The following is a 19932-nucleotide window of genomic DNA, read 5'->3' on the forward strand; positions in this document are numbered from 1 at the left end:
TTCACAGCTAAACGTTGCAACTCTTGTTTCTCGTCAGCTGTTCGCAGCCAAAACAGTCTCAATCTAACCTCAACTAGGTTTTATTTCAACCAACAATTTGAATTTTGTGGACTTTTGCATAATGTTGCAACTAAGATGGAGCCTGCTAAGGCCGCTCCAAGGCGGCTACCGCAACACTCGGAGACACTTCGCACACAAGAACCTGCTGGACCTGACGGATCGAGGTTTCTTTCAAGGCATTTTCCCCGACACGGCTGCGTAAGTTTTATCCCTCCCGAGTATAAATCGCCTTTTAATGTATGAAAATGTTTTTCCGTCAGGCCCAAGATGAAGCAGCTATTCACAAGTGGGCAGCAGAGCATATATGCCGGCTTCGATCCTACCGCCGATAGCCTGCACGTGGGAAATCTCCTGGTTATCATGGGCCTGCTACACTGCCAGCGAGCCGGTCACAGGCCCATTGCTCTAGTGGGCGGAGCCACGGGTCTTATCGGGGATCCAAGTGGACGCAAAACGGAACGCAATCAACTGGGAGAGTCTGTGATAGAGACCAATCTGAGGGCAATCGAGCAGCAGCTGACGAGAGTGTTTGAGAACCATGAAAAGTGCCTCTGGGACACCCGTAAAAACAGCGGGCCCCTGCAGCGATTAACGTAAGAGAATAGCCAGAAGTCAGTGCGTATGATAGCCTCTATATATTCCCACACAGGATCGTCAACAATGCCGAGTGGTACGCTAATTTGCACCTGGTAGACTTCATTGCCAATATGGGCCGACACTTTCGCATGGGCTCTATGCTGTCGAGGTCGTCGGTGCAATCGCGCCTAGAGTCGGAGGATGGCATGAGCTTCACGGAGTTCACCTATCAGATATTCCAGGCCTATGACTGGCTGCACCTGCTGCGCAAGCACAACTGCCGTTTCCAAATGGGCGGCTCCGACCAGACGGGCAACCTGATGACCGGCCACGAGCTGATCAGCCGTGTGGAGCGTAAATGCGAGGTGTTTGGCATGACGCTGCCCTTGGTGACCAACGAGGAGGGGGACAAGTTCGGAAAGTCGGCGGGCAATGCTGTGTGGCTGGACGAGAGCAAGACATCGCCCTTTGCCCTGTATCAGTTCTTCCTGCGCATGCCAGACTCCGAAGCAGAGAAGCTACTCAAACTGTTCACCTTCATTCCCCTGCCCGAAATAGAGCAGCTGATGCGGGAGCACGAAAAGGAGCCGGAGAAGCGAAAGGCCCAGACGCTTCTGGCGGAGGATGTGACGTTGCTTGTGCATGGCGGTTCGTTCACCTCGGACAAGCGTCCTTCCTAATCGATCAGCTATAATTGATACGTTTAAATGTTGCAGAAGATGGACTAAAGCAGGCGGAACGAGTCACCAATGCATTGTACAAAGGGAAGGTAGATGGCTTGGCCGAACTGAATTATGCTGAGATAAAGCAGACTTTCCAGGGCGCCGCTGTAGTGGATCTGCTGACAGAGCCGGGCATGTCCATACTGCAGCTGGCCATGAAGGCCAAGTGTTTCCCCACAGAGAGTAAGTACCAAACAGAGGCGAAAGACGGACTGCTTATTGAGTGAATTCCTTTTTGCAGCCGATGCCGTTCGTATTATTAACGCTGGCGGCTTCTATGTCAACCAGAAGCGAGTGCAGAACATTGCCGAAGTGATAACTGCTGGCATACACATACTCCGGAATGGTGTTTCCCTGTTGCGTGTAGGAAAGCGAAACTTCTACATCGTGCGCTGGCAATAGTTTTGTGTTAAATAATCATAAGTTTATCTATATTTATGGAGTCTTGTGGAAGGGCTGGGGCAGTGAACACTATTTAATTTGGTCTGGGAGCGGGCTTGCGCCAGCGCTTGCGCGCCAGGAACTCCTTGGCCTTCTCCTTCTTCAGGTCCTTGTCGTAGAACTTTCCACTTTTGGTGAAGGTCTTCTGCTCGTTGCGCATCTCGGCCAGCTTGCGGTTCTTCTGCTTTATTATGTTCTTCTTGTTGGCCGACTTCTTCTTGCCAGCTTCGGATATCTGCACCTTGATGCGACGACCCTGGAGCTCTGTGTTGTGCAGCTCAAAGCCGCGCTGAAAACTCGCCAGGTCCATCATCTCTACAAAGGCAAAGCCCCCGCGACGTTTTTTCGGGATTCTAATGGATTTCACCAAGCCAATTGCTTCAAAGTGTCTCTCCAAGTCGTCTTTCGTCGTCTCAAAGTTAAGATTTGTGACGTACAGAACGTGTCTGTTTGTTTTCGAGGCTCCACGAAGCAAAGAGTCCAACTGATCTTTGGTTAACCGACCATCCGACGGGGTTTCTGGTTCCTCCTCCTCTGACTCGGAGGCCGCACTGCCTGAGGGTGGTGCGCCATCGCCATCGGAGTGGTCTTCTTGGTCTCCATCCTCGCTGTCACTGTCCTCGGGATCACTCGGATTTCTGCCATCCTCCTTGTGCACGTACGTTCCATCGAGTATTTCCTTTCGTTTCTCGTCGTCGAAGTTGCCCAGCAGATCGGCACTGTCATCGTTGACCGCCCGACGCACTCGTTTCGGCTTTATAAATGCCTCCACCTCATAATCACTGCCAGAATCGCTGGCCATCGCTCCAAATGTTTAAAATAAATTATACCAACACAACACGTGTGAGTTCTATGTGAATGGCAATTAATGGCCAAGTGTTTGGCAATTTCTGTAAATGTGCAAACATGGCTTGTGGAGCACTGGAACACTTGGCGGCACGATATTCAAATGTTTGCTTTGATCTAATCTTATATTTTGAAGGTCAACTGGCTGCAGTGGCATAGATAATTTTTGTTTAATAAGAACCGGTTCGAATTTGCGGGCGCCAAAACAGACAGATAACGGAGTTATCTGCAAATTATGCAAAAGTGTGTTGCCGATAACAACACCGGATAACAGTACCGGTTTGCACTTATCAAATCATCTGGTGGATGATGAACATCCAGGTAAAACGAGAATATTCCGCAGATTATCATAGATTGGTTCCTGTGGACTTGAACAATAATTAATGCCTGTCACAATTAATGCCTTGTGCAGATCCACAATGACTGCATCAGTGTGTTTTGCTTAATTAAAACAAAAGTCCGTTTAAATCCAGTTATGAGACAATTTATACGCTTTGCTAGGCTGCCCTGCCGGCTGCTGCGCTGCCCCAGTCGTCAGGTCAGTTGCGAAATGTCAACAAATCAGTATATAAACGACTATTTTGGATGGCATTAGTTAGATTTGTTTCGCACTCTGTCAGCATACATATCCTTATCATCCAACATGAAGTTCGTGGTGAGTGAACATCTCGAAATATATTAAAGAGAATATCTTCTAGCAAAGTGTTCTCCTACAGATTGTTCTTGCCTGCCTTTTGGCCCTCGCCTATGCCAACGAAGAGGCTGATGTCCTGAAGAACGACTCCGAGGTGAACGTGGAGGACTTCAAGTATGCCTATGAGCTCTCCAACCACATCAAGGCTGTCCAGTCTGGTGTGCTGAAGGAACATGATAACTGGGTTGTTTCTGGAGAATACGAGTATGTGGCTCCCAACGGCCAGCTGGTCAAGGTTGTCTACACTGCTGATGAGACCGGCTATCACCCAAAGGTTGTCGAGGCATAAGCTCTTAACCAATTCATTCCCAAAATAAAATCAAACGTATACCAGAAAATAGTACGTTGCAATTTAAGTGTGAAATGTGAACAGGGCAGTGCCAAGGAATATTTGCGACCGGGGCGAAGTTGTAAAACGAGCATCCTTTATATTCAAAATTTGATAGTTTGGAGGGTAAATCGGCGCCACTAACTCTTGTTGCCCACAGCAAATTCCCTCACAACCGACAACACCATAGTATGCCATCGTTGTGAATGGTATTTTTCTTCTTCAGTTTTCAGTGTTGCCTAGTGCTGGAAAAATTTGTGGTCGAATTTTTGTGCAAGTTTTGTGTGCTAAAATCTTTGCAAAGAGTTTGAAAGAGTTCTTAAGCCATTTTGGACAGATCGGAAGGCTCTTTGAGTGACGCTCCGGTAGCTTTTGCGGAGGAAAAAAAAAGCGGCGAGAATTGCGCTGCCTCGCTGGAGAAAATTGCAAAAATGGATGTGGATACCGAAATGAAGGACCAGAATATTGACATTCCGAATTCGAGCAATGCTCTAGAGAAGACTACGGAGCCACTTGACGAGGCCAAGGATCTCGAAGCCGACAGTAGCTTCGAGTTGCTGAGTAGCCCCACTCCGGCAGAGGCTTTGGCGCCAAGAACAGAGTCGGACAACAGCGTAGAGCTCTTCGAGAGTCACCTCAAGTCGCCTTCCTCAAACGAAGTTAACGAAGAGGAGTTACTGCCCCTTGAAGAGGATGAGGAGGAAAAACCAGGAGCCACCAATGAGTCTGAGCTAAAAGAACGTGAAACCGACAGCAAGGAGAGCAAGGAAAGTGACGCCTTGGCTGACAGCAGCATTGAACTAATCAGCAGTCCTACTACGGATGATTCCCTTGCGAAGGAAAAGGAGGTGGTGCCGCCAGAGACTGCATCAAAACCTGACGACAGTATTCAAATGGATGATGGCACAGCCATGGCAGAAGATATACCAGTGGCCAGTCCAAAAGCAGCCCAAGAATCAAAGGATCACCAAAAATCCTACAAATCTACTACTCAGTTGGAGCCGCCAGTCGATTCCAAGGTGAATGGAGTGACAGTCGAGCCAAAAGTTACACCAAAAGATAATGCCGACTCCATGGAAATCGACGAATCTCCCAGTGCCGCCCTCAAAGAAGCTCTCGCGGTGGTGCTAGAAGTGGGTAATCCGCCAAAGGAGGAGGAGGAGCCAAAAGGCGTCTTTTCCTGGGACGGGGTGATCTCCTACAACAAGGATTGCATTAACTGCAACTGCAAGCGGCAACACAAGCAGTATGTGCTGGCCTGCGTGGCTATCCTGAACTTCTACAAGGCTCCGAGGAAGTTGCATAAGACGCAGTACATTTGCCTGGGCTGCTACGACACAGCCCTGGATACCTATGAGGTGAGGTCGCAACATATATTTTTACTGGTGGATCAATGTGTTGTATACAAAATGTCCCTTTTAGGAGTACGCCGGTCTTCTGCTGGCAAAGCAGCCGCTGTTGCTGAAGGAATTCAAGCAGGAGCAGGCTGATTTTGTTACCCTGGACAGCAGCGACGAGGAGGAGGATGAAAAGCCACCAGGTGCAGCCATCCGACTAGCTTTTAAGAAGTTTATATTTTAATGTTTTCTTTGATTTGTTGTAGAAAAACCCGAGTTTTCCAAGAATGTATTGAATCTAATCGAGAACGAACTGGAAGATGCCATTAAGAAGACGCTGAATATGGTGGACTTTGAAAAGCAACTCAACTGGTCGAAGTCCATCATTGAAGCCAGAATGGAGCGCTTGGGCCAGGAGTTCGAGGAGGTGGACCTGAAGCTGGCAAAGGTCCAAAGTTTGGCGGACAAGATGCACTGCTCCGTTTACAATTCATGCCAGGTGGTGCACAAGCAATTGCCGCCCCTGGATCTCCACCAGAACATCTGCACTAGTGATTATAAAGTGAGTTAAAAGCAGAGGAAGATGGAGAGCACATTTTGATATTTGGATATTTTAGCGTCTGCAGCACCTGCCTGCATCTGGTGAAATCGAACGGCCGCCGATCAAGGTTGGGGAAACCTACTACGCCGTGAAGAACAAGGCCATTGCCAGCTGGGTGTCTGTCAATGTAGTGGAGATCTGCGACACCACCACCGCCGGAGGTATCACCGTGAAGGCCTATAAGATCAAGTATCAGCACATGCCCTATCCGATGATGAAGACGGTGACGGCAAAGCACTTGGCCTACTTTGATCCGCCGACAGTGCGTCTGGCCATTGGTGAGTGGATGCAATCCTTCCTTAAATTACTCTCTGAATAAACTGTCTTCCCTTTCGGTCAGGCACTCGCGTGATCGCCTTCTTTGACGGCACATTGGTGCGTGGCAAGGAGAAGGGCGTGGTGCAGAGCGCCTTCTATCCGGGTATTATTGCCGAGCCCCTGAAGCAAAACAATCGCTTTCGCTATCTGATATTTTACGACGACGGCTACACCCAGTATGTGCACCACAGCGATGTGCGCCTGGTGTGCCAATCATCTGAAAAGGTGTGGGAGGATGTGCACCCCGCCTCGCGCGATTTCATCCAGAAGTACGTGGAGAAGTACGCGGTGGACAGACCCATGGTGCAATGCACCAAAGGACAGAGCATGAACACCGAGTCCAATGGCACCTGGCTGTATGCCCGCGTCATTGAGGTCGACTGCAGCCTGGTGCTGATGCAGTTCGAGGCCGACAAGAACCACACGGAGTGGATATATCGCGGCTCGCTGCGCTTGGCCCCCGTCTTCAAGGAGACGCAGAATTCCCTGAATTCCGACAGTGCCATCCACCAGATGCGGGTCCCTAGAGTGAGTTTGTTATTCATTAGAAATTGCTGCATTTCCAACTAACTTCGGACTTGCAGCGCACTGAACCCTTCATACGTTACACCAAGGAGATGGAGTCGAGCAACAGGCAGGTGGATCAAAAGATACGTGCCATAGCCCGCAAAAGCACCGCGAAATCAGGATCGACAAGCTCATCGTCGGCATCCCCTTCAGCGGCAATGGCATCCGCCTCCGCTGTCCGTCACCTAAACAACTCCACCATTTACGTGGACGACGACAGCCGTCCCAAGGGCCAGGTGGTGCACTTCACGGCCAAGCGGAATCAGCCGACGAAAGATTTTAAGACCCACAAATGCAACCCGGGCTGTCCCTTCAAGGTCGTGCATCGTCTGGACAGCTACAGTCCGCTGTCCAAGCCACTGCTGTCGGGATGGGAGCGCATGATTATGAGGCAGAAGACCAAGCGAACAGTCATCTATCGCGGTCCGTGCGGTCGGACTCTGCGCAACATGGCCGAAGTGCACCACTATCTGCGGGTCACCAATAATAGCCTCAATGTAGACAACTTCGACTTCACTCCAGACCTTTGTTGCCTGGCCGAGTACTACATCGAATCGACCATCGTCAAGGAGGCGGACATCTCCAAGGGGCAGGAGAAGATGGCGATTCCCCTGGTTAACTACTACGACAACACTCTGCCGCCGCCCTGCGAATACGCCAAACAGCGCATTCCGACCGAGGGCGTGAACCTGAATCTCGACGAGGAGTTCCTTGTGTGCTGCGATTGCGAGGATGATTGTTCGGTAAGTTCGATTCTGCATTACATGATCCAAGCATAATTGAGGAGGTGTTACATTTGCAGGACAAATCGAAGTGCGCTTGCTGGCAGCTGACCGTAACCGGCGTCCGGTACTGCAATCCCAAGAAGCCTCTTGAGGAGATCGGCTACCAGTACAAGCGACTGTACGAGGGCGTGCTGACGGGCATCTACGAGTGCAACTCGCGCTGCAAGTGCAAGAAGAACTGCCTGAACCGTGTGGTCCAGCACTCGCTGGAGATGAAGCTGCAGGTGTTCAAAACCTCGAACCGTGGCTGGGGTCTGCGCTGTGTCAACGACATTCCCAAGGGCGCCTTCGTGTGCATCTATGCCGGCCACTTGCTGACTGAGGCGAAGGCCAATGAGGGCGGCCAGGATGCAGGGGACGAGTACTTTGCCGATCTCGACTACATTGAGGTGGCCGAGCAGCTGAAGGAGGGCTACGAATCGGACGTGGAGCGCTCGGACCCGGACCCCGAAGACGACAATTACGGCCCCGATGCGGAAGACGACGATGACTTCCGACCCAACAACTATTATATCAAGAAGAAGGACAGGCTGCGCTCCTCACGCAGCAACAGCAGCAGCACGCAGAACACCGAATTGGACTCGCAAGAGCGGCAAGTAATTAGCTTCAATCCCAACACTGATCTGGATGAAACAGTGCGTGAAAACTCTGTGCGCCGCTTCTTTGGCAAAGACCAGACCCCCTTTATCATGGACGCCAAGACAACTGGCAATTTGGGACGCTACTTCAATGTGAGTTTTCAGCTCAGCCGCGCGGCATGTTGCAATTATCTTTAATTAATGCTTATTCCTCTGCTCGTGCAGCATTCGTGCAACCCCAATCTGTTTGTGCAGAATGTCTTTGTAGATACCCACGATCTGCGCTTCCCCTGGGTCGGCTTCTTTGCCTCCTCGCACATTATCTCCGGCACCGAGCTGACCTGGAACTACAACTACGAAGTGGGCGTGGTCCCAAATAAGGTTCTCTACTGCCAGTGCGGTGCCGCCAACTGTCGCGTTCGCTTGCTCTAATTCTACACACACATAGTCAGAAGCGCAATTTCAAATCTAGCTTGGCTGTTTTCGATAATTGCACAACGATACCGATTGTTAACTGCTCTTGTCTCTGTCATGTCAATCTAAGAACAATTCTAAATAATTGTTTCAGAGCAGCTTCGCAATAAAAAATTTAACACTAATTAAACGAAATAGGGTGTACAAATGTCTATCCTCAAAATGAAAATCGTTGCATTCCATATTTCCGTATTTTATAACTAATCCAAACAACAGAAGCTCTCAAAGCTGGCCAATTTAGCGAAAAATGTATGCATCTGTTGGATTAAATTATATGAGAAGTCCTGGGGATTCTGGTTAGCTCGCAATATTAAACCGATCATCAAAATCGAGAAATAGGAATTCCGATCATGGGCACAGAACGATTTAACCCATTGTCGAACAGAGGGTATTCTAATTTACGCGCGAACATTATAACCCTTGAACCATTTTAGCACAGTTCAGGAAAAATAAATCATGGTCATTGTTAGTAGTATTGTTTAGCAATGAACATTTTTCGTTATGTTCATTTACAAACAGTATTATTTTCCGCGTTTTATCTCAGGGTGTTCACTTGTTTAAATATATGGTGTTTAAGTGGGTTAAGTTTATTTTATTTCTCGGTATATTCTACAAATGAGAAGGCATATTTCGGTATATTTAGGGTCGGGCGGTATATTTTATAAATAAAAAAAAAAACTAAATTCAGAAGTGTATTGTATTCGATTTTCAATTGCAATTAAATGTTAAATGCAAGACCGAAATGCGCGCAGCAATATTGTAGGTGGCTAGAGCAACTGCCCTCGTGGATGCAACCCGTGGTCGGCGAAATATAAGCGTTTGCACACTCGTTCTTCAGGAGTTCGTTTCCGTTCCGCCCTCGTCAATAGGAGAAAAATCGATTTTGTGATAACAGACTTACGCTTACGCGTTCTCGTGCTCGTTCTGCAGCTTAACTCGTGAATAACAGTGAGAAAATTTGGTCAAAATGAATTTGGATTTTGCCAAGGTGTGCAGCAAGCACATCGGCATCTACGAGGCTTACTACAAACAGGTAAGGACGCTCAGGCGTGGCGTCACGAAGCGGGAATGTCGCTTGGGCTCGTTTCGGTTTTCTTGCAACCCCCTATTGATTTTTGCAGATCGACCCAAAAGGCACTGGGGCGATTGAGGCCATGACGGCGGCCAAGTTTCTGAAGAGGTCGGGCCTCAGCGATGTGGTGCTCAGTCGCATTTGGGATCTGTCCGATCCAAATGGGAAGGGTTTCCTGGACAAGCCCGGTTTCTTCGTGGCTCTGAAGCTAGTCTCCCTCTCCCAGGCGGGGCAGGTGGCCAACATGAACAACATTTATGTGGACACTGTCAACCCACCAAAAGTGGTAAGATAATCGGCATAGAGATTGCACCAGTTACACAATAGCCAGCCACGAACTTATGTGTGTCACACGAAATTTCATTACTTACCCCCAGGGTGAACTACCAAAAATGGTGCCCGCTCGCATTCAAACAGGTCCCGTTGCGAGCGGAGGGGCGGCCACCGGCGACTGGTCAATCAGTGTCATCGATCGGCTCAAGTACGAGCAGCTATTCCAGTCGCTCCGCCCCCAAGACGGCATGCTGCCCGGTGACAAGGTGAAAGGCGTGCTCATGGAGTCCAAGCTGCCGATGAACATCCTCGGCACCATCTGGGACCTGGCCGATCAGGACAAGGACGGCAACTTGGACAAGCACGAGTTCATTGTGGCCATGCATCTCGTCTACCAGACGCTCCAGAAGCGCACTGTGCCCAGTGTCCTCCCACCTGAGCTGCGGAAGGCCGGAGGCGCTGGTCCGCCACCCAAACCTGCCATGCCGCCGCCACCAGCTGGTGCTGCCATGCCGCGTGCCCCCAGCGGTGAGGGATTCGGCGATAGTGGCTTCGTCGCCAACTTTCCCAAGGACATTGCTCCGCCGGCGGCTATTCCGATGCCCGTGGCCGTGCCGCCCATGACCCGCATTCCGCCCGTGGGCGCGGTCAGTTCCCAGCCTCTGATCCAGACCGATCCGCTGATACCGATCGGCGCCCCAGTGACGGCCAGTGCGGACTGGGTGGTGACTGCCTCTGAGCTGAACCGCTTTGAGGAGATATTCCGTCAGTCGGACCTCGACAAGGACGGCCTGGTCTCTGGCCTCGAGGTGAAGGACATTTTCATAAAGTCGGGTATACCACAACGCAGTCTGGCCGATATCTGGTGAGGATTGCAGCTATAAACCATATTCGAGGAAACCGTATACTCAAACGATCACTTTCAGGGCTCTGTGCGACACTAATCAGTCGGGCAAGTTGACTGTGGAGCAGTTCGCCCTGGCCATGTGGTTCGTCGAGCGGAAGCAGCGCGGCGTGGATCCGCCGCATGTACTGACCGCCAACATGGTGCCGCCATCAATGCGCTCGACAGTGTCGGGCGTGGATATGCAGCTGCAGGAGACGAAGCCAACGTACTCCAACCCCGAGCTGGAGATGATATCCAAGGAGATCGAGGAGCTGGCGCGCGAAAGGCGTGTGCTAGAGACGGAGATTGCCCAAAAGGAGGCTGATGTGCGCATCAAGAACGGTGAAGTGCGCAGTCTACAGGTCAGTGAAATGCTGAAGATTCGACACAACGACTGAGACTAATCCCAAATGCATTTACAGAGCGAACTGGACACATTGACGGCTACACTGAAGCAGCTGGAGAATCAGCGTGGAGAGGCACAGAAGCGTCTGGACGATCTGCAGGCTCAAGTATTTAATTTGCATGCATCTACGCCATAAGGCCGCTGCTTCACTTTGCTTGCTCTTTTGGGTTTAACATTTTAATTTCAATTTGAACTCTGATTTCCCTTTCTTTGTCATGGTTACTCCACACTCCAAACTCCAAACTACAACCTCCACACTTCCACATTCTGTTAACAAATTGGCTAAATGCAAAACGAAACCCCTACTAAATCGGTGATTGCACTTTAAAACTTATTCACACAACTTGTTCCGATTTCATAAGGTTAACCAAATTACGGCCGTGTTGGCCAGCGTAAGTCTTGACATATCCGCCACCAGCAGCCAGGTTTGTTTCAGTTCCTCACTTCTTTATGGTTTTTGTATGTTTGTTTTTGTTTTGTTCATGTTTATTGTACACAGTATGTACATGAGTGTGTATATATTTGCATATTTATTGGCCTAAATGTTGTGCACACTTTGGATATGTCAGAGAAGCATCTAACACTTATCGGAATCGCATTTGCAAATGTGTTTTTGTAGGTGAACAAGATACGGGACCAGTGCCAGAAGCAGGAGGAGACCATCAACGAACAGGAGGGCGAACTGAATGCCAAACGCTCCGAACTGCAGAAGCTCAAGGATGAGGAGACGTCTCTGCAGAAGGAGTACGATGACAACAATCGCGAACTATCTAAGCTGACCAAGCATCTGCAGAACACGCAGCTCCAAATTAGCTCGGTAAGTGGTTTACATTCCTTTGACATACCTTTGGCGCTCATGCTCATGCTCCCCTCTTGGAAAGGTGCGTTCAATGGTCACTCAATTGATGGAGACGCAGCGCCAGATGACCGATGCGCTGCTCATCTGTCGCGCCGCCATGGAGACCCAGAACGCGGAGCTCGTTTCCGAGTACCAGCTGAAAATAGAACCGGAATTCGATGACGCTCGCAAGACACTCAACAAGGAGATCGAAATGCCCAAGGACGACCCCTTCGACGAGAACAACAGCGGAGCAGCCAATCGGGCCAACCAGTCGACCAACGGCTTCGGCAACGATCCCTTTAGCGGCCAGGTCAGCAAGCCAGCCATCAATGCCGGCTTCGATGACAGCTTCACGATGAGCTCCGGCTTTGACAGCGGCTTCGATGCGTTTGGCCAGAGTGGAACAGGCTTTGGCCAGACAGGTTCATCAGCTGGTTTTGGCCAAACGCAACGCGATCCCTTTGGTGCGGACGCATTTGGAGGCGGCAAAAGCAGCGCCATCACACCGGAGGTAAGGCCGGGCATTGGGTTTAGAGGGAAGCCCGACGACTCACCCACCGATCATGCATTGCAGCCTGGGAAGGACGACTTTGGAAGCGATCCGTTTGCCGCTCTGCACGCGCCCACCGGCCAGGGTCAGGTGCTCAGTCCCAACGCACAGAGATCAGGCCCACCACCACGACCGGAGTCACCTAGTCCAGCACTGCCCCCAAAGAAATCCAAGGTGCCGCCACCCAGACCAGCCCCACCAAGAGGACCACAGGTGAGACAGTAACATAGGAGTTGCTGAGAAGATTATTATTTAAACATTTGATTACTCCTTTTCCCACAGCCAACGAGTGGTTTCGGAGGCGGAGGCGGCGGGGGAGGAGGCTTCGCTGACTTTGAAGACTTTGACAATAAGGTTGGTACCCAATTCAGTGTACGCTGGGATCGGTGGTAATGCATGCCCACCGTTCACCCGCACCTGTAGCTGTGCTAATTCAAGTTTGGTTTCCAATTACGTTTATTTACTAACAATTCTTAAGTTATTTTTTGTAGTTTAGAAATAAACATATTATTTCTTGAAGCACGTACTCACAAAAGTAGAACTTTGAGTTATTTATATTGGTTTTACTTTGTTAACAGTACACTTGAGTTGTTGTTTATTGCCACTCCACCTCGTACAACCCGTGAACGAAACTCTATCCCCGCCCAGTAGTCAATGGCTTTTGGCTCGTATGAAAACTAACCATCTGGTCTCTCTCTCTCTCTCTCTCTCTCTCTCATCTCTTGCAATTTTTTACTTCCAGTGAACATATTAAGAATAATCACATTTCTATAATGCATATATATATACATATACATATATATACTCGTATATAATATACATAATATCAGTACTAACACAAAAACACACACACAAACAGTCAGTTAATGGGAGAGCCTCCTCCTCTAGCAGCATTGCAAATCGATTTGAAGCGTACAAAGAAAAGTTTATGGCGAACCACAACACATATTAAATTACACGACACCAAACCTAAACACACTCGTCTCGTGTTAGTCATGGTACGTGCACGGCAGAGGAGAGACAGAGCCCTGCCCATACAGACTTATCAATCATGCCTCCAATTAGCTAAATGTACTAAATCAATTCAAAAACTCAAACAAATTCCAAGCGTTACATCTCGTCGTGTTATAAATGTAGTCAAAAACCAAAAGAAAAGAAAACTAAACGATATATATGGATAGAAAGATGGGAGGAAACGGATGGATAAACGTAGCTCGATTCAAAGTTCGATTCCGAAATGTTGTGCAATATATTGTATTTAACTTAATATTACGATTATGTTATGGAGACTTCCCTCGAATTGTTTAAATATCAATGATCTCAACTGGAGGATCTTAACTAGTCATACATTCTTGGATGGTTTGTTCATTTGCTAGTCAAGAGAAGGATCTCTCTAAAGGGAATTTAAATGCAAGTTGTTTGTTGTTTCTGCATACGCGATAATACTAACGATAATACAACATTTGAAATCGTACACATACACATATTATGGATTATGAATGTAACTGCCGCAGAATATTTTGAATTTTATGGGGGAGTTGGCCTGAGCGTCCCCACTACTATTTAATGAAACTGCATCAGATGAGAATTAAAACATAAAATATAGGAATCTAAGGGGTATAGCTTAGCCTCCAAGTATCCAGCTATATAATTGTCAGATTTTGATTATAATAAAACCCACATAACACACACACACACTTGCTCCCACAAGCTTCCCATGCATTGATTTTTCTGTGCATCACATGGGTCCGTACATATAATATAAATATATCCATATACACGCATATAAAGGGAGCCCGCAACCTAACCGATACCCAAAATGTAACAGAGAAAACGTTTTGCATTATTAATAAAGAGAAATATCTATGTTCGACATCATTCCACGTACGTCAGAGAGAGAGTTATATGGGGAGCAGGAGAGGAATGCTTTCCCTGGGTTCTGGTAATGGTAATGCTAATGGTCGTGTTCCTCCTCCTCCTCCTCCTAAGCCCCCACCTTTGCGATGTGTGCTTTAAAGCTTTCGTTTGACTTTTTTATTCTTTTTGCCTATAAGTTCGACTCGATTGGATTTGATTACAATTTGATTTACTTTTAATTTTTTTGATTTTTCCTCCTCACCCACGCACTCGTAAAACCTTCCCGCACACATCCGAACAGCACCAGGACATTCCAAGCACGCCCGCAGCCACGCCCACGCCAATGGGCACGGCCACCCCTATTCCAGCGATCAATGCCTCGCTGCTAGACAGCTTCTCCCTGTTCGATGATGCGGCACCAGGCTCCAAGGTCGCCAGCACACCTCTGCACCCCCTACTGCCAGCGACATCGTCATCCTTGACGACAGCGCCCAAAATTCCCGCCCTCACCAGCACCACCTCCACCCTGTCCACCACCTTAAATAACCAACACTTGCCGCGTTCCAACACACCGCTCCAGGCGCAAGCCCCAACGGGAGTGGGAAACCCTATAAGCCTGGGCCAGGAAGCGAGTCTCTTTGATGCCTTTGGCGGCGGCAAAGCAAACGTCAATGCGAAGACACCAACGCCAGGCCTCATCACGGGGCCCACAGACTTCAAAGATGATCCGTTCAAGGACTACCGCTATGAAGACCCGTTCAGCATCAAAGACCCCTTTGCCGATGACGAGGAGGAGGATCAGGAGGTTGGCTCTAAGGGAGAGGCCCACAAAAAGAACTTTGCCGAGGACTTTAGCTCAGAGGGTGCGTATGCATAGTGCGTTTGTCAGAATCTCATCTTGATAGCATTTCCATATTTCAGATGAGATGGGAACCGCCGCTGTGAAGACCCTGAACAACGTAAAAAACATGAACAACAACAGCACCAAACCGAGAGCTGTAACGCCACTGAACAACGATATAATGCAGCAGTTCGATGCATTCAATCTGAATGCGAGTCCGGCCCCATCCTCGCACCACTCGAATGCCTCACAGAAAGACACAAAGTCCCAGACGGCGCTGGATGCGTTTGCAGACTTTGATGACTTCGGATCGGGATCAGTTGGAGCTACAACCACAACCCCTACGACGACGATGACCAAGAAACTCAACGATTCCTTCTTCGATGCATTTAATGATAACTTTAAGCCTAACGAAAACTCAATCACAGCCACCGGCTCATCGCCGATAACGGCCACAAAAGCTTTAGGCAGCCAACAAATCAATGCGAGCAGGACGGCGACGTTCGATGCCTTTGCCGTTAGCAGCGACGCCTTCAACGACAACTTCGAGGACAGCTTTGGAGGCAGCAAGCCGGCCAACTCCACTCAACTTGACAACAACTTTGCCAAATTTGAAGCCTTTGATGTCCACAACTTCTCGAGCGACTTTGGCAAGGGCTTCCCGGAGGGCACGCACAATGCCGGGGCCAAAAAAGATCAAACTAAGGATAGATACGCGGCGGACTACTCAAAGCCGGAGAGCTTTGACGCTGACCTGGAGGAGGCGCTCAAGCGCAGCATGCTCGACAATTGAGGGTGCAAAACGAAACAGAAGTGTGTGATCGATCAATAAGAAATCTCCAATTAAGTGCATATAATGTTCTATACGACACCATTTTATTACTCTAACTTATAGTCTCTTGATTCAGGCTTCGAGCCTTTTCCTGTTCCTCTTCTGGGCTCAAGGAATTGCGCGTCTGTGTCTGCCGTGTGCGGATGAAAAACGTTGGTATTACTGCATATCTATGTATAAGCTCTTTAAGTACGTTCATATATACGCTACATACAATTATTAAATTACCGGTAATCATATACTCGTAGACCCTAAACATAATGCGATTTAACCTGTACCAAAAGTTTATGAATTAAAGTCTATAACAAATGAAACAGCACGATAAACAGCTGTGTCCGTAGCCGCGTTCAATCTGCGGTTTGCCTTTTGCGTTGCGTTGCGTTTCGTTTCGTTTCGTTACGCTGCTGCTCCAGGTTCTCTCTTCCATTCCCACATTTACTTTTCCGAGTTTGCAGCGAGCGGTCATAGAAAATTGTGTGAGTGTTTCGCTGTGTTGTGCTGTGCTGTGCGCTTAAACAAATGTGAAATAATAATCTCTAAAGGGGAGGGGATGGGAGTAATCAAACGCTAACAGCGTAGAGTCCGTCCCCCCAACTCACACACACTCACTTCTGCTGCATTAGCACTATAAAATAAGAGGGGGAGGCATGCTTTGGGGTGGCGACCATTTGATACCCTGACAGATACAATATCACTGCGCGCTATACAAATATTGAGTGAATAAGAAGGTTCTGTGCAACGTTCCATTGCGACAGGACTGTAAAACTACGTTATTGCATCAACAAATTGTAAATTAATGCCTCTTAGGATCGGAATGTTGCAAGCGTTTCAAACACCTGGCGAGGATGAATATCTTCTTCAAGGGTATTGCAGTCTGCCGGCAAACAAACATATATATGTACGCTGCGAGAGAGAGTGAGCCAGCAAGAGAAACACACAAAAAAGGCACGATCTGTGCTTTTCCAACATCTACATATACTTTTTACAGTGTGAATGTGTGTGTGTGTGTGTGCTTGGACCGCTAATTACATTTGTTTCGTAAATTTAATTTCCCTATCCCAGGGATAGTTTGGGTGGTTACTCATACATGCTTATGTGTGGAGACAAGCGCTGACGGGGCTGCCAGTAAAATTCCTACAGGTGCTCGTTTCTATGTTGAGTGCCCTCTGATAGTGACTTATCTTCATATATATACATATATATTTAAACATATGTATGTGTGTGTGTACATCTTTGTTTATAGCTTAGAGGTTATCTGATATTCCCGTGGGGTAAGAGTGTGTTCACTCTGTTTAATGAAGTTAAGCTCGTGGGTGGGTGGCTTCTAGAGTTCGTCCAACTAATTTCCCGACAGATATTCACAGAACAACCATGTCGAAGCCAGCCCTCTACTATGCCACGCTGAGTCCTCCCTCTCGCGCCGTTCTGCTCACGGCCAAGGCGATCGGCCTTGATCTTGAACTGCGGTAAGTTCCCACAGCTATAGTTTCCCATATATAAACCAATTAACCGAAGATTTTCCACACGTCCAGGCCAATTAACCTGCTAAAAGGTGAACATTTGACGCCAGAATTCATTAAATTGAACCCCCAGCACACCATCCCCACCCTGATCGATGGGGATGCAACGATAATCGACTCGCACGCCATTTGTGCCTATCTGGTGGAGAAATACGGAAAGGAGCACCAGCAGCTCTACCCCAAGGACTTAGTGCAGCGCGCCAATGTCGATGCGCGTCTGCATCTGGACTCGGGTCATTTGTTCGCACGCCTTCGTTTCTTGTATGAGCCCATCCTATACTACGGCTCGACGGACTGTTCCATTGACAAGATTGCGTACATCCAGAAGTGCTACGATATTCTGGAGGGCTTTCTGAAGGATCAGCCCTACTTGTGCGGCAGTGATCTGACCATTGCCGACTTCTGTGCCGTGGCCACAGTCACTTCGGTAAACGATGCTGCTCCAATTGATGAATTCAAGTTCCCCAAGGTCCAAGCCTGGCTGAAGCGTGTGGCTGAGCTGCCCTATTACCAGGAGGTGAACGGAGATGGAGCCGACGAGCTGAAGGTCATTTTTAAAGCCAAGTTGGCCGAGAATCGCGGCAAGTAGGCCCTCTAGAGTCTGCCTATCTAATATTCTATATCTTTACATACATACAATTATCTTTGCTTGAATAAACGGCTTTAGTGTTGCATCCCCTAGAGGAATATGGAATTCGACGGATTACAGCAACTTCGTTCGTTATTTTATTACACTCATAACTTACATTTAGCAACAATCACTTAGGAGTAAAGCAAACGGAAACAGTCTTGAATGGATCGGAACCGAAACGCTAAAAGGCAGGGCGGTGTGTTGGGTCCGGTCTGGTGCTCTGCAGCTGGTAGATAATCGTAAATGTCCTCCCAGATAGGGGCATGGCATCCTCTCCTATTGAGTTGGATAACGATTGGTTATGTTCTCAAACATAGTTTTCTCAAAAAAAATTAATTAACGAAACCAGACCGATCAAAACTATAACTAGAACATTTTACAATTATACGCCCGCCACAGCGAAAGGAGGGTGACCAGGGGAATGGTATTGTATAGTGCTCAACTGGGAAGTCGTGGCTAACGGAAGTTACCGGAGTGCATCGTCACCAATCCAATCCATTAGATGCGGCCCTCGACGCCTGGTGTCTGGAATCAAGAGTCAACGTACGGGCACTTCAGTTGTGGCTGCTACTGATGCTGGTACTTGTGTTACATGCTTATAAAAATATGGGTAAACAGACTATCACGATCCACGCTCATGCATACACACTGTCTCACACACACTCTCTCTCTCTCTCTACATTCACACGGAACTCTATTACATAGAGCCATTTATATAATATATGTGTGACCCTAGTCTCGACGCAGCAGGAATCTTTTGATGCTTTCCGGCAGTGGCAGGTGGCCAATCGCATTCTCTGGAACGTTCTCCAGGATGACATTGCGACAGGCGCTTTGCAGGGAAAGAACTGTGGAATCGAAGGGGTAGATGGTTACAAAAATACGTCAAAAACATCGACTTGATTGACTGCACTTACTGCCCTCGAGCTGGATAATGCGAATCTGCTTGGTTGTGCCGTACACATCGATAACAACAAACAGGGGGGCCATATTTAAAGGAATTTCTCTGGCGACGGGTCCACGGGACACGCCATTAATGATGAAATGAAGCTCGCCTCTGGACGGGCTGTTGCTTGAGGGCACGTAAATAATGCCGATGCGCGAGCCTCTGTCGGTGAGAAGAATGTCAGAGTTTCCCTTGCCCATGGCCGGACGCAGCAGTCTCTTTGGCAGCAGGCCACGCGGCGTCCTTATATGTGGGGCATCGCCCAGAAGGTTTCCTAGAGGAGCAGGAGCGTTACCAAAAAAACTTCACTGCTAGATGGCTACGTGGTCTACTCACGGTGTGACTGACTATAGGTGTCCGGCTCGATGATGTCGACGGGCTCCTGCCGCTGATTCATATCGAACTTGGATATCGGGTATATCCAGCTGTTGCCCATATTGGCCAGGTCTGGCAGGGCAAAGTGTGGAAGGCCCTCGGCGCTTGCCTCGATCACATTGGGAGCCAGCTCGGTGAGGCCCAGGCGCATGTGGCCGGACCATCCGCGCTCGATCTGCTCAATCTCCACTAGGAATATGTCGCCCGGCGCCAGAGGACGCTCCGAGAAGGCCAATGCATCGGCGAAGCTCGCCCTGCGATAGGCGACAGTGGAATCGTCATCCAGCTGGATGTTTGATCCATGATATGGATGGAAACGGCTGATCTGGCGCTTCAGACTGCCCACACCGTTCGACAGCGGATGTTGGTGCGGCTGGTGCGTCTCCTCCTCACGCACCGCGTCTGCTGGCCCAACGAGCTGCTGTGCCGCCTGTCCGGAATTCTGGGCGGCTTCCATGACGCGTGGTCGTTAATAAGTGGCGGTCCAGTGATGGCCTCTGTCTCTTGGCCTTCCTTTCCTTGCTTTTATTTATTGTTTTATTTTATATTTTATTTATTGTTGCAGTGTTGTGTAG

The 19932-nt window shown here is 48.7% G+C and overlaps 7 protein-coding genes across 9 annotated transcripts; 5 read left to right on the forward strand and 2 right to left on the reverse strand.

The window, feature by feature from the left end:
* The first annotated feature begins 42 nt into the window (after positions 1-42).
* Positions 43-1792, forward strand: LOC117586615 (tyrosine--tRNA ligase, mitochondrial). The gene is made up of 5 exons (XM_034276824.1): positions 43-258; positions 321-653; positions 710-1284; positions 1353-1541; positions 1600-1792. The coding sequence occupies exons 1-5, from the start codon at positions 122-124 to the stop codon at positions 1758-1760; spliced, it is 1395 nt and encodes a 464-aa protein (XP_034132715.1). The 5' UTR covers positions 43-121; the 3' UTR covers positions 1761-1792.
* Positions 1761-2656, reverse strand: LOC117586650 (uncharacterized RNA-binding protein C365.04c). Its single transcript, XM_034276889.1, has one exon. It carries the CDS (start codon positions 2599-2601, stop codon positions 1834-1836), a length of 768 nt encoding a protein of 255 aa, XP_034132780.1. The 5' UTR covers positions 2602-2656; the 3' UTR covers positions 1761-1833.
* A 537-nt stretch (positions 2657-3193) lies between these two features.
* LOC117586673 (larval cuticle protein 9) lies at positions 3194-3692 on the forward strand. The gene is made up of 2 exons (XM_034276925.1): positions 3194-3300; positions 3362-3692. The coding sequence occupies exons 1-2, from the start codon at positions 3289-3291 to the stop codon at positions 3626-3628; spliced, it is 279 nt and encodes a 92-aa protein (XP_034132816.1). The 5' UTR covers positions 3194-3288; the 3' UTR covers positions 3629-3692.
* A 242-nt stretch (positions 3693-3934) lies between these two features.
* Positions 3935-8496, forward strand: LOC117586571 (histone-lysine N-methyltransferase eggless). The gene is made up of 8 exons (XM_034276736.1): positions 3935-5025; positions 5090-5207; positions 5271-5566; positions 5622-5883; positions 5946-6451; positions 6508-7233; positions 7293-8006; positions 8079-8496. The coding sequence occupies exons 1-8, from the start codon at positions 4099-4101 to the stop codon at positions 8283-8285; spliced, it is 3756 nt and encodes a 1251-aa protein (XP_034132627.1). The 5' UTR covers positions 3935-4098; the 3' UTR covers positions 8286-8496.
* A 495-nt stretch (positions 8497-8991) lies between these two features.
* Positions 8992-16204, forward strand: LOC117586579 (epidermal growth factor receptor substrate 15-like 1). 3 transcript variants are annotated; one of them, XM_034276748.1, is made up of 12 exons: positions 8992-9360; positions 9449-9685; positions 9777-10537; positions 10599-10920; positions 10981-11070; positions 11327-11389; positions 11584-11781; positions 11846-12316; positions 12380-12568; positions 12638-12709; positions 14514-15075; positions 15134-16204. In XM_034276748.1, the coding sequence occupies exons 1-12, from the start codon at positions 9295-9297 to the stop codon at positions 15844-15846; spliced, it is 3744 nt and encodes a 1247-aa protein (XP_034132639.1). In that variant the 5' UTR covers positions 8992-9294; the 3' UTR covers positions 15847-16204. The 3 variants fall into 3 exon arrangements, with proteins under 3 accessions (XP_034132639.1, XP_034132647.1, XP_034132657.1); XM_034276756.1 differs by lacking the exon at positions 11327-11389; XM_034276766.1 differs by lacking the exons at positions 14514-15075; positions 15134-16204 and adding an exon at positions 13098-14240.
* Positions 16205-16253: 49 nt separating this feature from the next.
* Positions 16254-18087, forward strand: LOC117586682 (glutathione S-transferase 1). Its single transcript, XM_034276937.1, has 3 exons — positions 16254-16361; positions 17240-17351; positions 17418-18087. Exons 2-3 carry the CDS (start codon positions 17257-17259, stop codon positions 17992-17994), a joined length of 672 nt encoding a protein of 223 aa, XP_034132828.1. The 5' UTR covers positions 16254-16361; positions 17240-17256; the 3' UTR covers positions 17995-18087.
* A 21-nt stretch (positions 18088-18108) lies between these two features.
* On the reverse strand, positions 18109-19914 carry LOC117586636 (neuralized-like protein 2). The gene is made up of 3 exons (XM_034276864.1): positions 19319-19914; positions 18954-19256; positions 18109-18884 (listed from the first exon to the last, which is right to left on the reverse strand). Exons 1-3 carry the CDS (start codon positions 19812-19814, stop codon positions 18769-18771), a joined length of 915 nt encoding a protein of 304 aa, XP_034132755.1. The 5' UTR covers positions 19815-19914; the 3' UTR covers positions 18109-18768.
* Between the last annotated feature and the right edge of the window lie 18 nt (positions 19915-19932).

Source organism: Drosophila guanche, unplaced genomic scaffold (genome assembly GCF_900245975.1).
Source record: "Drosophila guanche unplaced genomic scaffold, DGUA_6, whole genome shotgun sequence".
Taxonomy (NCBI): domain Eukaryota; kingdom Metazoa; phylum Arthropoda; class Insecta; order Diptera; family Drosophilidae; genus Drosophila; species Drosophila guanche.